The 14334-nt window shown below is 45.2% G+C and overlaps 1 protein-coding gene across 1 annotated transcript in view; it reads right to left on the reverse strand.

Annotated features, from left to right (window-relative positions):
- Nucleotides 1–2957: 2957 nt before the first annotated feature.
- The window catches only part of LOC129854004 (NLR family CARD domain-containing protein 3-like), a 43034-nt gene continuing 31657 nt past the window's right edge, over nt 2958–14334 (reverse strand). Inside the window, exons 8-12 of the mRNA XM_055920591.1 lie at nt 11722–11895; nt 5393–5566; nt 4284–4457; nt 3966–4012; nt 2958–3496 (exon numbers count right to left, since the gene is read on the reverse strand). Coding sequence (XP_055776566.1) covers nt 2961–3496; nt 3966–4012; nt 4284–4457; nt 5393–5566; nt 11722–11895 — 1105 coding nt within the window. The 3' untranslated portion in view covers nt 2958–2960. The remainder of the gene's footprint in view (nt 3497–3965; nt 4013–4283; nt 4458–5392; nt 5567–11721; nt 11896–14334) is intronic.

Here is a 14334-nt window from a genome sequence, read left to right on the forward strand (position 1 = left end):
GGTAAGTTGACTGAGAACACGTTCTCATTTGCAGCAACGACCTGGGGAATAGTTACAGGGGAGAGGAGGGGGATGAATGAGCCAATTGTAAACTGGGGATTATTAGGTGACCATGATGGTTTGAGGGCCAGATTGGGAATTTAGCCAGGACACCGGGGTTAACACCCCTACTCTTACGATAAGTGCCATGGGATCTTTAATGACCTCAGAGAGTCAGGACACCCGTTTAACGTCCCATCCGAAAGACGGCACCCTACACAGGGCAGTGTCCCCAATCACTGCCCTGGGGCATTGGGATATTTTTTAGACCAGAGGAAAGAGTGCCTCCTACTGGCCCTCCAACACCACTTCCAGCAGCATCTGGTCTCCCATCCAGGGACTGACCAGGACCAACCCTGCTTAGCTTCAGAAGCAAGCCAGCAGTGGTATGCAGGGTGGTATGCTGCTGGCTTACGTAATAATAAAATACCCTCCATGGGGCTAGAAACATAGTGCAGGTTTTGAAAATCACAGTTTTTTACTATTATGGCCCATGTTGACTCCAATGCTTCCCACAGTTGTCAAGTTGGCTGGATGTCCTTTGGGTGGTGGACCATGAGCCTGAAAAACACAGCAGCATTGCAGTTCTTGACACAAACCGGTGAGCCTGGCACCTACTACCATATCCCGTTCAAAGGCACTTAGATCTTGTGTCTTGCTCATTCACCCTCTGAATGACACACATACACAATCCATGTCTAAATTGTCTCCAGGCTTAAAATCCTTCTTTGACCTGTCCTGTCCTCTTCATCTGCAAGTGACATCAATAAGGGATCATATCTTTCAGCTGGATTCACCTGGTCAGTTTGTCATGGAAAGAAAGGTGTCCTTAATGTTTTGTACACTTAGTGTAAATTGCACAATAATTATACTGCATGTATGGATTTGTTTATGAAGCCTATTGTTTTATGTTTATTCAACCTGCCATCTACCCACCTGGGGACTGAGGGTTATGAGAGAACCCCCACATCACTAGCTTCTCTTTATTCAACCTGCCATCTACTCACCTGGGGACTGAGGGTTATGAGAGAACCCCCACATCACTAGCGTCTCTTTATACAACCTGCCATCTTGAATGTTCTGCAGCCTTGTAAAGATAATGAGGGGAAGACTGGGAGGCATGTTGGCATTTATTGCCATGAATCTTGTTCTGGAGGCAGTTCAGCAAAGTGGTCACTAGCTGGCACAGGCACAAAGTAATACAATCTGATTTTAATCCTAACCTCAACCGTAACCACACTGCTAATCCGTCCCTTAAATTAAGACCATAAAACAACAATATTTTCCACAGCCAATTTTGACTTGTCAGCTGGCATATCTAGAGGAAATCACACAGTTCTGCCTCAAGGTCAAGATTCATGACAAACGTCAACCTGCGACTGGAAGAGGCAATGTAAAATCAACAACGAAATTGTTTTCACAATTAACATGCTTTTTCTTGTTTCAAGTATGTTTTATTATGAAAAGTACAATATATCCTTGTATACTTGTACAACTATGGAGCGTATGTCCATATATAATTGTACATTTTGTTATTCAACATAAAAGACATTCAACAAATTATCACATTGGTATTTTAACAGTGTTATTGTAAGAGTTTAAATGTTTAAACAGAGGATCCATCTAAAACAGTATAAAACAAGTGCATTATGTTCTGAGAATGTTACTTTAACGTCAACTCATAACGTCACAATATAACTTCATGGGAGTCTTGTGGAAAGACTGCATGTTGTTTTGGGTGGATTGAGTGACGTCTTCATCAACATTTGCAGAATATTCCTGTAATATTTTCACCTCTTGTCAGACGCCAACAGTCTAGTCGGCTGCAGACATTCATAAGGAGTTCAAGTAGTTTATTTGCCATTTGCAGGTATTAAAAGTAATACATACATTGTGATTCCTTGTTGGAGCTCTCTCACATATAGGACAGTACGAGGCTGCTGAGGGGAGGACGGCTCATAATAATGTCTGGAACAGAGTGAATGAAATGGAACACATGGAAACCACGTGTTTGATACCATTTCACTTATTCCCCTCCAGCCATTACAAGCCTGTCCTCCCCAATTAAGGTCCCACCAACCTCCTGTGGTACAAACACAAACAGTAAAATATATCATAAAATCACACTGAGTGTGTGTGTCAGATTTTGTGTCCTGTCCCCCCCCCCCCCCCGCTGTGTCTGTGTGTGTGTCCAGTGTGTTTATGTTCGCTTTGTGTGTGGGTGTGTTTGTGTGTCCAGTGTGTGTGTGTGTGTGTGTGTTCCCTGTGTGTGTTTGTGTGTGTGTGTGTCCTGTGTGTTTGAGTCCAGTGTGCTTGTGTGTGTCCTGTGTGTTTGTCCAGTGTGTGTGTGTGTGTGTGTCAGTGTGTGTGTGTGTGTGTGTGTGTGTGTGTGTGTGTGTGTGTGTGTGTGTGTGTGTGTGTGTGTGTAAGTGTAAGTGTGTGTGTATGTGTGTGTCCAGTGTGTCCAGCCTTTGTGTGTCAGTGTGTGTGTGTGTGTGTGTGTGTGTGTGTGTGTGTGTGTGTGTGTGTGTGTGTGTGTGTGTCGGTGTCGAGTGTGTGTGTGTGTGTGTGTGTGTGTGTTCAGTGTGTGTGTGTCCATTGTGTGTGTGTGTGTGTTTGTCCAGTGTGTGTGTGTGTCTGTCCAATGAGTGTGTGTCCAGTGTGTGTGTTTGTCCAGTGTGTGTGTGTGTGTGTGTCCAGTGTGTGTGCGTGTCCAGTGTGTGTGTGTGTCCAGTGTGTGTGTGTTCAGTGTGTGTGTGTCCAGTGTGTGTGTGTGTGTGTTTGTCCAGTGTGTGTGTGTCTGTCCAATGAGTGTGTGTCCAGTGTGTGTGTGTGTCCATGTGTGTGTGTGTGTGTGTGTGTGTGTGTGTGTGTCCAGTGTGTGTGTGTGTGTGTCCAGTGTGTGTGTGTCTGTGTGTGTGTCAGGTTATTATTTTCAGGGACACTGAGGAGTCCTCATAAACCCCAAACCCTGGATAGAGAGGCTCAGTGAATGTGGAGGTGAATGTGTACATGTGGGTCAGTGTGTCAGAGGAGGCTCTATAGAAGGACAGAGTGCCGGCTGGCCAGTCCAGATACACTCCTACTCTGTGGGAGCTGGAGGAGGGGACGTCTATGGTAGTGGGATTATTATTGTGCCAGGCAGAGTAAATGTTGTCAGAGCAGATCAGACTCCAGGACTTGTCATTGTATCCAAGCCAACAGTCCTTAACCATTCCTCTCCTGCTGATTCCTTTATATGTCACTCCTATATCAACCAAACTCCCACTCCACTCTACCTCCCAGTAACAGCGCCCAGTCAGACCCTCTCTACACATCACCTGTCCACAGTCCTCAAATCTCTCTGGGTGATCAGGATACGGCTTCTTCTCTCTCCTACATGTCACCTTTCTGTTCTCCTCAGACAGAGAGAGGAGTTTGTTTGCTGTGTTTAGGTCCAGTGTGAGATCACAGACATCTGATGGATGGAACCAGACAAAATATTAGAAATCATCATCATTCACATTAGAATGTTAACTCACTTTTCACTAATTCATTTAATGTAGATGTTTCTAGGTATCAAAGGGAGAAGTTTAGGTAACTTGAGACTTGTTGAATGATCATATGTCATACTGTATGGAAATATAAAACACCCTTATTCCCATTAATTACACACACACACACACACAAACAGACACACACACACACACCTGTATGCATGCATGAACACAAACACACATTTCTTGTGTAACACAAACGTGGCACACACAGACACACACATTGTCAAAGTAACTCTTGTAAACTTTGGTGTCCCTGATTTCTGCGTCTGTAGAACGACAGCTGATATTTAATATGACCAAGTAAGTAATGATGGTGGTCTTCGACTTTGACTTAATTTGAATTAAGACTTATTCTTAGTCATATTCTTCACAGCAGTCAACACTCACATTTTCTAAGCCCAGGTTTCATTGTGTACTCTCCACCATGATCCACACTGTAGCGGTAAGCAGAAGAACAAACAGTCATTGACAGATAGACGTCAACTCACACACACACACACACACACACACACACACACACACACACACACACACACACACACACACACACACACACACACACACACACACACACACACACACACACACACACACACACACAGTCAGCCTATAACGTTGTTCAAGTGTTGGTAAGAATGTTTTTCTTAACTAGCCTGATAAGTCAAACATGTCTGATATGAACATTGACATAAACCCTCTACATACTTGAGTTTCTCCAGTCTGCAGTGTGGATACTCCAGTCCAGCAGAGAGCAGTCTGACTGCTGAGTCTCCTGGGTGATTGTAGCTCAGGTCCAGCTCTCTCAGTTGTGAGGGGTTTGACTTCAGAGCTGAGACCAGAGAAGCACAGCCTTCCTCTGTGACTAGACAGCCTGACAGCCTGCAAATAGTCAAATCCTATTAAAATCACACTGATATTCTTTGGTGATGAAAATAGAAGCACTATAGATTTTTTTAACATATTCAGATACGTATATCAGTGTCCTGAAACGTGCCATATCTATTCATAAATGAATGTATCATTATTAGATTGCTTGTAGATAGAAAAATGTATAGTACGAATATTTGAGTAGACTGACCAGACCAGTTTAAAAAGCAATATCAGTCAAAAGACTACATCAAGCCTGTGACTGCCATGATTGAGATGCATCGTTTACAATTGGCTCATTCACCCCCCTCCACTCCCCTGTAACTTTTCCCCAGGTCGTTGCTGCAAATGAGAACGTGTTCTCAGTCAACTTACCTGGTAAAATAACGGTAAAATAAATAAATAAATAAATCATTAATAATAATGAGTGAGAAAGTTAGAGGCTACAACAAAACATGCTAACCTCTCACCATTACCAGAAACAGAGGCTACAACAAAACATGCTAACCTCTCACCATTACCAACAACAGAGGCTATAAACAAAACATGCTAACCTCTCACCATTACCATTAACAGAGTCTACAACAAAACATGCTAACCTCTCACCATTACCAACAACAGAGGCTACAACAAAACATGCTAACCTCTCACCATTACCAATAACAGACGATACAACAAAACATGCTCTCCTCTCACCATTACCAATAACGGAGGCTACAACAAAACATACTAACCTCTCACCATTAACCTCAAATAAAAGGTGACATTCTGTACTGTCGCCTAATACGAAACATTCTACCTCAAATCCAAAAAGCTTGAGAAGCACCAGATTTAAATCTGGAAGCTTCACTGTCCAAACACATATGGTGTGGACAATGTGTGTCTGGTAAACACATGTGGATCTGGTGAACAGTTATCACTTGTTGACCAACTACAGGAATACTGACCTCAGAGTCTCCAGTTTACAGTGGGGATCCCCCAGTCCAGCAGAGAACAGCTCCACTCCTGAATCCTTCAGGTCATTGTTACTCAGATCCAGCTCTCTCAGGTGTGAGGGGTTTGACCTCAGAGCTGAGACCATAGAAGCACAGCCTTCCTCTGTGACTCCACATCCTGACAGCCTGCAAAGAGTCAAATCATATTAAAATCACACTGCTATTCTTTGGTGGTGAAAATTGTGGCAGTGTCACGCCCTGGCCTTAGTTATCTTTATTTTCTGTAATATTTTGGTTAGGTCAGGGTGTGACAGGGGTATGTTTGTGTTTTTGTCTTGTCTTGGGTGGTTGTAGTGTCTAGGGGGTTTCGTTAGAGTGTATGGGTTAGTGTTGAGTGTAGGTGTCTAGGTATGTCTATGGTTGCCTGAATGGTTCTCAATCAGCGACAGCTGTCATTCATTTGTCTCTGATTGGGAGCCATATTTAAGGCAGCCATAGGCATTGGGCTGTTGTGGGTAATTGTCTATGTTCTATGTTGCATGTGTGCACTTAGTTCGTTTTAGCTTCACGATCGTTTTTTTGTTCGTTTAGGAAGTGTTTGTTTTTCTTCATTAAAAGAAGATGGCTTTCTTTCACGCTGCGCCTTGGTCCCCTCATTCGTCATATAACGGTCGAGACAGAATTACCCACCAAAAAAGGACCAAGCAGCGTGTCAAGCAGCAGCAGGAGCTATATACACAGGATTCTTGGACTTGGGAGGAGATACTGGATGGTAAGGGACCTTGGGCACATCCGGGAGTATATCGCCTCCCTTGTGAAGAGCTGGAGGCAGCTAAAGCCGAGAGGAGGCGATATAAGGAGGCAGCACGGAAGCAAGGCTGGAAGCCCGTGAGTAAAACCCAAACATTTCTTGGGGGGGGGGGGGGGGGGGGGGGGCTACAAGGGAGTGTGGCGAAGTCAGGTAGGAGACCTGCGCCAACTCCCTATGCTTACCGTGGAGTGCAAGAGTACGGGCAGACACCGTGTTATGCGGTAGAGCGCATGGTGTCTCCTGTACGTGTGCATAGCCCGGTGCGGGTTATTCCACCTCCCCGCACTGGCAGGGCTAGATTGAGTATTGAGCCAGGTGCCATGAAGCCAGCTCAACGCGTCTGGTCTCCAGTGCGTCTCCTCGGGCCGGCATACAGGGCACCAGCCTTACGCATGGTGTCCCCGGTTCGCCTACACAGCCCAGTGCGGGTTATTCCACTTCCCCGCATTGGTCGGGCGACGGGGAGCATACAACCAGGTAAGGTTGGGCAGGCTCAGTGCTCAAGGGAGCCAGTATGCCTGCATGGTCCGGTATATCCGGCGCCACCTCCCCGCCCCAGCCCAGTACCACCAGTGCCAACACCACGCACCAGGCTTCCAGTGTGTCTCCAGAGCCCTGTTCCTCCTCCACGCACTCGCCCTATGGTGCGTGTCCTCAGCCTGGTACCTCCATTTCCGGTACCACGCACCAGGCCTACTGTGCGCCTCAGCCGGCCAGAGTCTGCCGTCTGCCCAGTGCCGCTTGCACTGCCCGTCTGTCCCGAGCCGTCAGAGCCGCCCGTCTGTCCCGAGCCGCTAGAGCCGTCCGCCAGACAGGATCAGCCAGAGCCGTCCGCCAGACAGGATCAGCCAGAGCGTCCGCCAGACAGGATCAGCCAGAGCCGTCCGCCAGACAGGATCAGCCAGAGCCGTCCGCCAGACAGGATCAGCCAGAGCCGTCCGCCAGACAGGATCAGCCAGAGCCGTCCGCCAGACAGGATCAGCCAGAGCCGTCCGCCAGACAGGATCCGCCAGAGCCAATCAGCCAGGATCCGCCAGAGCCAGCCAGCCAGGATCCGCCAGAGCCGCTAATCAGCCAGGATCCGCCAACCAGCCAGGTTCTGCTAGAGCCGCCAGCCAGCCAGGATCTGCCAGAGCCGCCAGCCAGCCAGGCTCCGCCAGAGCCGCCAGCCAGCCAGGCTCCGCCAGAGCCGCCAGCCAGCCAGGCTCCGCCAGAGCCGCCAGCCAGCCAGGATCCGCCAGAGCCGCCAGCTAGCCAGGATCTGCCAGAGCCGCCAGAGCCGCCAGTCAGCCAGGATCTGCCAGCCAGCCAGGATCTGCCAGAGCCGCCAGCCAGCCAGGGTCTGCCAGAGCCGCCAGCCAGCCAGGATCTGCCAGCACGGCAGCCAGCCAGCCAGGATCTGCCAGAGCCGCCAGCCAGCCAGGATCTACCAGAGTCGCCAGCCAGCCAGGATCTGCCAGAGCCGCCAGCCAGCCAGGATCTGCCAGAGCCGCCAAATCGGGTATTAACTATGGTGGAGTGGGGGCCACGTCCCGCACCCGAGCCGCCGCCGTAGGAAGGCCCACCCGGACCCTCCCCTTCTGTGTCAGGTTTTGCGGCCGGAGTCCGCACCTTTGGGGGGGGGTGTACTGTCACGCTCTGGCCTTAGTTATCTTTATTTTCTGTAATAATTTGGTTAGGTCAGGGTGTGACAGGGGTATGTTTGTGTTTTTGTCTTGTCTTGGGTGGTTGTAGTGTCTAGGGGGTTTTGTTAGAGTGTATGGGTTAGTGTTGAGTGTAGGTTTCTAGGTATGTCTATGGTTGCCTGAATGGTTCTCAATCAGAGACAGCTGTCATTCATTTGTCTCTGATTGGGAGCCATATTTAAGGCAGCCATAGGCATTGGGCTGTTGTGGGTAATTGTCTATGTTCTATGTGTGCACTTAGTTCGTTTTAGCTTCACGATCGTTTTTTTGTTCGTTTGTTTTTCTTCATTAAAAGATGGCTTTCTTTCATTTTCTTGGTCCACTCATTCGTCATATAACGGTCGTTACAGGCAGTATATATATTTTTCACTATATTCATATATCAGTGTCCTGAAACCTGCCATATATATTCATTAATGGATGTTTCATTATTATAAATGACAAATTATCAAAGTATTGCCTGCAGATAGAAAAATGTATAGTACAAATATTTGAGTAGACTGACCAGACCAGTTTAAAAAGCAGTATCAGTCAAAAGACAGACAGTGAGGTATCAGATTTAGATTGTATTAAGTATACAGTCCACACCATATCTGTTTTGACAGTGAAGAAAACATTTTAAATGTGGGTCTATACTCCAACATTTTGGATTTCAGATCAAATATTTCACGAGATGACATTGACGCATTTGCAGTTTGTTTTGGTTGTGTTTTGGGTTATGTTTTGCCCAATAGTAACTGAATGGTGGATGATGACTTGAGTAATTTTCTATCTGAGTATTTAACATGTTTCTAAACACTGCTATATTATTCCTGATGATGCCATGATTAAGACAAATCGTGATATAATCAAGAATAATAATGAGTGAGAAAGTTAGAGGCTACAACAAAACATGCTAACCTCTCACCATTACCAATAACAGAAGCTACAACAAAACATACTAACCTCTCACCATTACCAATAACAGAAGCTACAACAAAACATGCTAACCTCTCACCATTACCAATAACAGAAGCTACAACAAAACATGCTAACCTCTCACCATTACCAATAACAGAGATACAACAAAACATGCTAACCTCTCACCATTACCAATAGCAGAGGCTACAACAAAACATGCTAACCTCTCACCATTACCAATAGCAAAGGCTACAACAAAACATGCTAACCTCTCACCATTACCAATAACAGAGGCTACAACAAAACATGCTAATCTCTCACCATTACCAATAACAGAGGCTACAAAAAAAACATGCTAACCTCTCACCATTACCAATAGCAAAGGCTACAACAAAACATGCTAACCTCTCACCATTACCAATAACAGAGGCTACAACAAAACATGCTAATCTCTCACCATTACCAATAACAGAGGCTACAACAAAACATGCTAACCCATCACCATTACCAATAACAGAGATTACAACAAAACATACTAACCTCTCACCATTACCAATAACAGCGGCTACAACAAAACATGCTAACCTCTCACCATTACCAATAACAGAGGGGGTATGATCTTTGTGCCTCTGTAACTTTCTCATTCATCATCATTCACGATTCATTTATGATTATTCATAATCATGGTAGCATCCACATGAATGTATAAGTGTTCAGAAACATCTTCTATTCTTACTGACAATACAAGTGAAGTGACTCAAATGACACCATTCAGTTTCTATTAGGAAAAACATAATCTAAAACAAAACCAAGACAAACTGCAAATGCATTCAACAAGTTAGTAGAATCACAAGCTTGATGTAATCACTGCAGGCATGGAATATGGAACCAACAACTAAACTTATGATTACTTTGTTTTGTTTGTTGATGAAATCTCGCGTCTTGTGACGGCCGGCCGCCCAACAACCTGCCCGCTTGACCCTATCCCCTCCTCTCTTCTCCAGACCATTTCCGGAGACCTTCTCCCTTACCTCACCTCGCTCATCAACTCATCCTTGACCGCTGGCTACGTCCCTTCCGTCTTCAAGAGAGCGAGAGTTGCACCCCTTCTGAAAAAACCTACACTCGATCCCTCCGATGTCAACAACTACAGACCAGTATCCCTTCTTTCTTTTCTCTCCAAAACTCTTGAACGTGCCGTCCTTGGCCAGCTCTCCTGCTATCTCTCTCAGAATGACCTTCTTGATCCAAATCAGTCAGGTTTCAAGACTAGTCACTCAACTGAGACTGCTCTTCTCTGTATCACGGAGGCGCTCCGCACTGCTAAAGCTAACTCTCTCTCCTCCGCTCTCATCCTTCTAGACCTATCGGCTGCCTTCAATACTGTGAACCATCAGATCCTCCTCTCCACCCTCTCCGAGTTGGGCATCTCCGGCGCGGCCCACGCTTGGATTGCGTCCTACCTGACAGGTCGCTCCTACCAGGTGGCGTGGCGAGAATCTGTCTCCTCACCACGCGCTCTCACCACTGGTGTCCCCCAGGGCTCTGTTCTAGGCCCTCTCCTATTCTCGCTATACACCAAGTCACTTGGCTCTGTCATAACCTCACATGGTCTCTCCTATCATTGCTATGCAGACGACACACAATTAATCTTCTCCTTTCCCCCTTCTGATGACCAGGTGGCGAATCGCATCTCTGCATGTCTGGCAGACATATCAGTGTGGATGACGGATCACCACCTCAAGCTGAACCTCGGCAAGACGGAGCTGCTCTTCCTCCCGGGGAAGGACTGCCCGTTCCATGATCTCGCCATCACGGTTGACAACTCCATTGTGTCCTCCTCCCAGAGCGCTAAGAACCTTAGCGTGATCCTGGACAACACCCTGTCGTTCTCAACTAACATCAAGGCGGTGGCCCGTTCCTGTAGGTTCATGCTCTACAACATCCGCAGAGTACGACCCTGCCTCACACAGGAAGCGGCGCAGGTCCTAATCCAGGCACTTGTCATCTCCCGTCTGGATTACTGCAACTCGCTGTTGGCTGGGCTCCCTGCCTGTACCATTAAACCCCTACAACTCATCCAGAACGCCGCAGCCCGTCTGGTGTTCAACCTTCCCAAGTTCTCTCACGTCACCCCGCTCCTCCGCTCTCTCCACTGGCTTCCAGTTGAAGCTCGCATCCGCTACAAGACCATGGTGCTTGCCTACGGAGCTGTGAGGGGAACGGCACCTCAGTACCTTCAGGCTCTGATCAGGCCCTACACCCAAACAAGGGCACTGCGTTCATCCACCTCTGGCCTGCTCGCCTCCCTACCACTGAGGAAGTACAGTTCCCGCTCAGCCCAGTCAAAACTGTTCGCTGCTCTGGCACCCCAATGGTGGAACAAACTCCCTCACGACGCCAGGACAGCGGAGTCAATCACCACCTTCCGGAGACACCTGAAACCCTACCTCTTTAAGGAATACCTAGGATAGGATAAAGTAATCCTTCTGACCCCCCCCCCCCCCTTAAAAGATGTAGATGCACTATTGTAAAGTGGCTGTTCCACTGGATATCTTAAGGTGAATGCACCAATTTGTAAGTCGCTCTGGATAAGAGCGTCTGCTAAATGACTTAAATGTAATGTAAATGTTTAAAACAATTTAAATGAACTTGTCAAAATAATTAAGACTTTTTAAAATGGGAGAACTAAATACATGAAGTGCTTTCTTTTCTAAACGATAAAATATATATGTATGAATACCTTTAAATAAAAGGTGACATTCTGTACTGTCACCTATAATAAAACATTCAATCTCAAATCCAAAATGCTGGAGCATAGCACCAAATTTAAAACTGGAAGCTTCACTGTCCAAACACATTTGTTGTGGACTATGTGTGTCTGGTAAACACATGTGGATCTGGTGAACAGTTATCACTTGTTGACCAACTACAGGAATACTGACCTCAGAGTGTCTAGGTTACAGTGGGGATTCCCCAGTCCATCAGAGAGTAGCTTTACTCCTGAATCCTTCAGGTCATTGTTACTCAGATCCAGCTCTCTCAGGTGTGAGGGGTTTGACCTCAGAGCTGAGACCAGAGAAGCACAGCCTTCCTCTGTGACTCCACAGCCTGACATCCTGCAGAGTCAAATCATATTAAAATCACACTGCTATTCTTTAGTAGTGAAAATAGTGGCAGTGCACTTTTTTCAACATTTTCAGATACAGTGTCTTGAAACTAGCCATATATATTCATTATCTATTAATAAGGAATGTATCATTATTATAAATGATCATAATATTACTTGTAGAGAGAAAAATGCATAGTACGAATATTTGAGTAGACTGACCAGACCAGTTTAAAAAGCACTATCAGTCAGAAGACAGACAGTGAGGTATCAGATTTAGATTGTATTGAGTATACAATCCACACCATATCTATTTTGACAGTGAAGCAAACATTTTAAAAGTGTCTCTACACTAACATTTTGGATTTGAGATCAAATGTTTCATATGAGGTGACAGTATATAATGTCACCTTTTATTTGAGGATATTTTAATACATACAGTGCCTTGTAAAGTTTTTATCCCCCTTGGCGTTTTTTCAATGTTGTTGCATTACAACCTGTAATTTAAAACCTTTCAGGACTCCCCATCCCGGATCCGGGATTTTTGTCATCAAAAACCCTGACTAGCATAGCGTAGCCTAGCGCCAGAGGTAAATCATAAAATATAATTTCATGAAATCACAAGTGCAATATTGCAAAACACAGCTTAACCTTTTGTTAATCCATCTGTCGTCTCAGATTTTGAAATTATGCTTTACAGCGAAAGCAATACTTGCATTTGTGTAAATGTATCAATCGCTCTACAAAACAATACGAACAGCTAGTGCCAGGTAACTCGGTAACAAAAACCAGCAAAGCAATCAAATTAATCATTTACCTTTGATGATCTTCGGTTGGTTTCACTCACGAGACTCCCAGTTAGACAGCAAATGTTCCTTTTGTTCCATAAAGATACGTTTTATATCCAAATACATCCCCTCCATTTGTTTGATGCGTCATGACAAGGAATCCACCGGAAAAAGCGTTCGAGACAATGCCGGAAAAAATTCCAAATTATAACCATAATGTCCACATAAACATTTCAAACATTGTTTTTGATCCAACTTCAGGGTGTTTTTCACATATCTATTCGATAATAAATCAACCGGGACAGTTGGCTTTTCACTAGGAGCGAGAGAGACAATGGCTACCTTTCAGAATTGCGCAAAAATCACCCGGAGAGCCCCCACCTGTCCACTTACCCAATGTGCTCTTGCAGGCTCATCCTTTAAAATAAAGGCCTGAAACTACATCTAAAGGCTGTTGACACCTTAGGGAAGACATAGAAAAAGAGGTCTTATTGATGTGACTTCACACATGCAATAGGATGGCATTGGAACACAGAGCTCTCAAAAAGAGTGCCACTTCCTGTTTGGAATTTTCTCAGGTTTTTGCCTGCAATATCAGTTCTGTTTAACCTCTTGAGCCTATGGGGGGTGCTATTTCGACTTTGTAAAAATGAGTTCTTGCTCGTACAATATGCATATTATTATTACTACTGGATAGAAAACACTCTCTAGTTTCTAAAACCGTTTGAATTATTTCTCTGAGTGAAACAGAACTCATTCTGCAGCACATTTCCTGTCAGGGAGTGAGATTTCAGAAATCGAGGTCCCTGTTCTGAGGTCAGTTTATAAGTCCCCATGTAAGCCATCGGGCTACATGCACTGCATACGTCTTCCTCTAGATGTCAGTAAGCGGGGAGAATTTGAATGGAGTGGATAGCGCAATCTGGGACCTGAAGTACCGTCCTTTTCAACGGTGCGCCTGGCTCAAGAAGACATCACAATGGCGTCCTGCAAACGCTTTCGTTTTAGTAGTTCTATATCTCCGGTCATGTTTTTATTCGTTATAGGTGTTAAAGACATCATAAGGTAGTTAATTTAAACCGACTTATAGCAATTTATATCAGTTTATTGCGATTTTCTGGCATTTCTTTGTGACGCGCTTTCAAGAGTTGGACACCTTTCCGGGCACATGGCTAACGTTAGGGGCTATTTCGACAGGACAAGAGGACATCTTTCAACCAAAAGACGATTGTTCTGGACAAAGGACACCTTTCCCAAGATTCTGATGGGAGTTCATCAAAAAGTAAGAACTATTTATGCTGATAAATCGTTGTTCTGTTGAAAAATGTTAAATGCATAAGCCGCCATTAATTTCAGTGTAGCCTTGCTTTAGCGCACGCTGTATTGCGCAGTAACGTTAATTTTAAAAATGTAACAAAGCGATTGCATTAAGAACTAATTTGTCTTTCATTTGCTGTCCACCCTGTATTTTTTAGTCAAGTTTATGATTATTTATTGATTAGAATAGGTACCTCTTCAAGATGGCGCCCGACATCTTCTGGGCAGCTTGGCAACTTTTCTCATTGTATAACCACGATTTGTGCCGCTAAATATGCACATTTTCGAACAAACTCTATATGCATTGTGTAATATGATGTTACAGGACTGTCATCTGAAGAATT

This window comes from Salvelinus fontinalis, chromosome 4, assembly GCF_029448725.1.
Source record: "Salvelinus fontinalis isolate EN_2023a chromosome 4, ASM2944872v1, whole genome shotgun sequence".
Lineage (NCBI taxonomy): Eukaryota > Metazoa > Chordata > Actinopteri > Salmoniformes > Salmonidae > Salvelinus > Salvelinus fontinalis.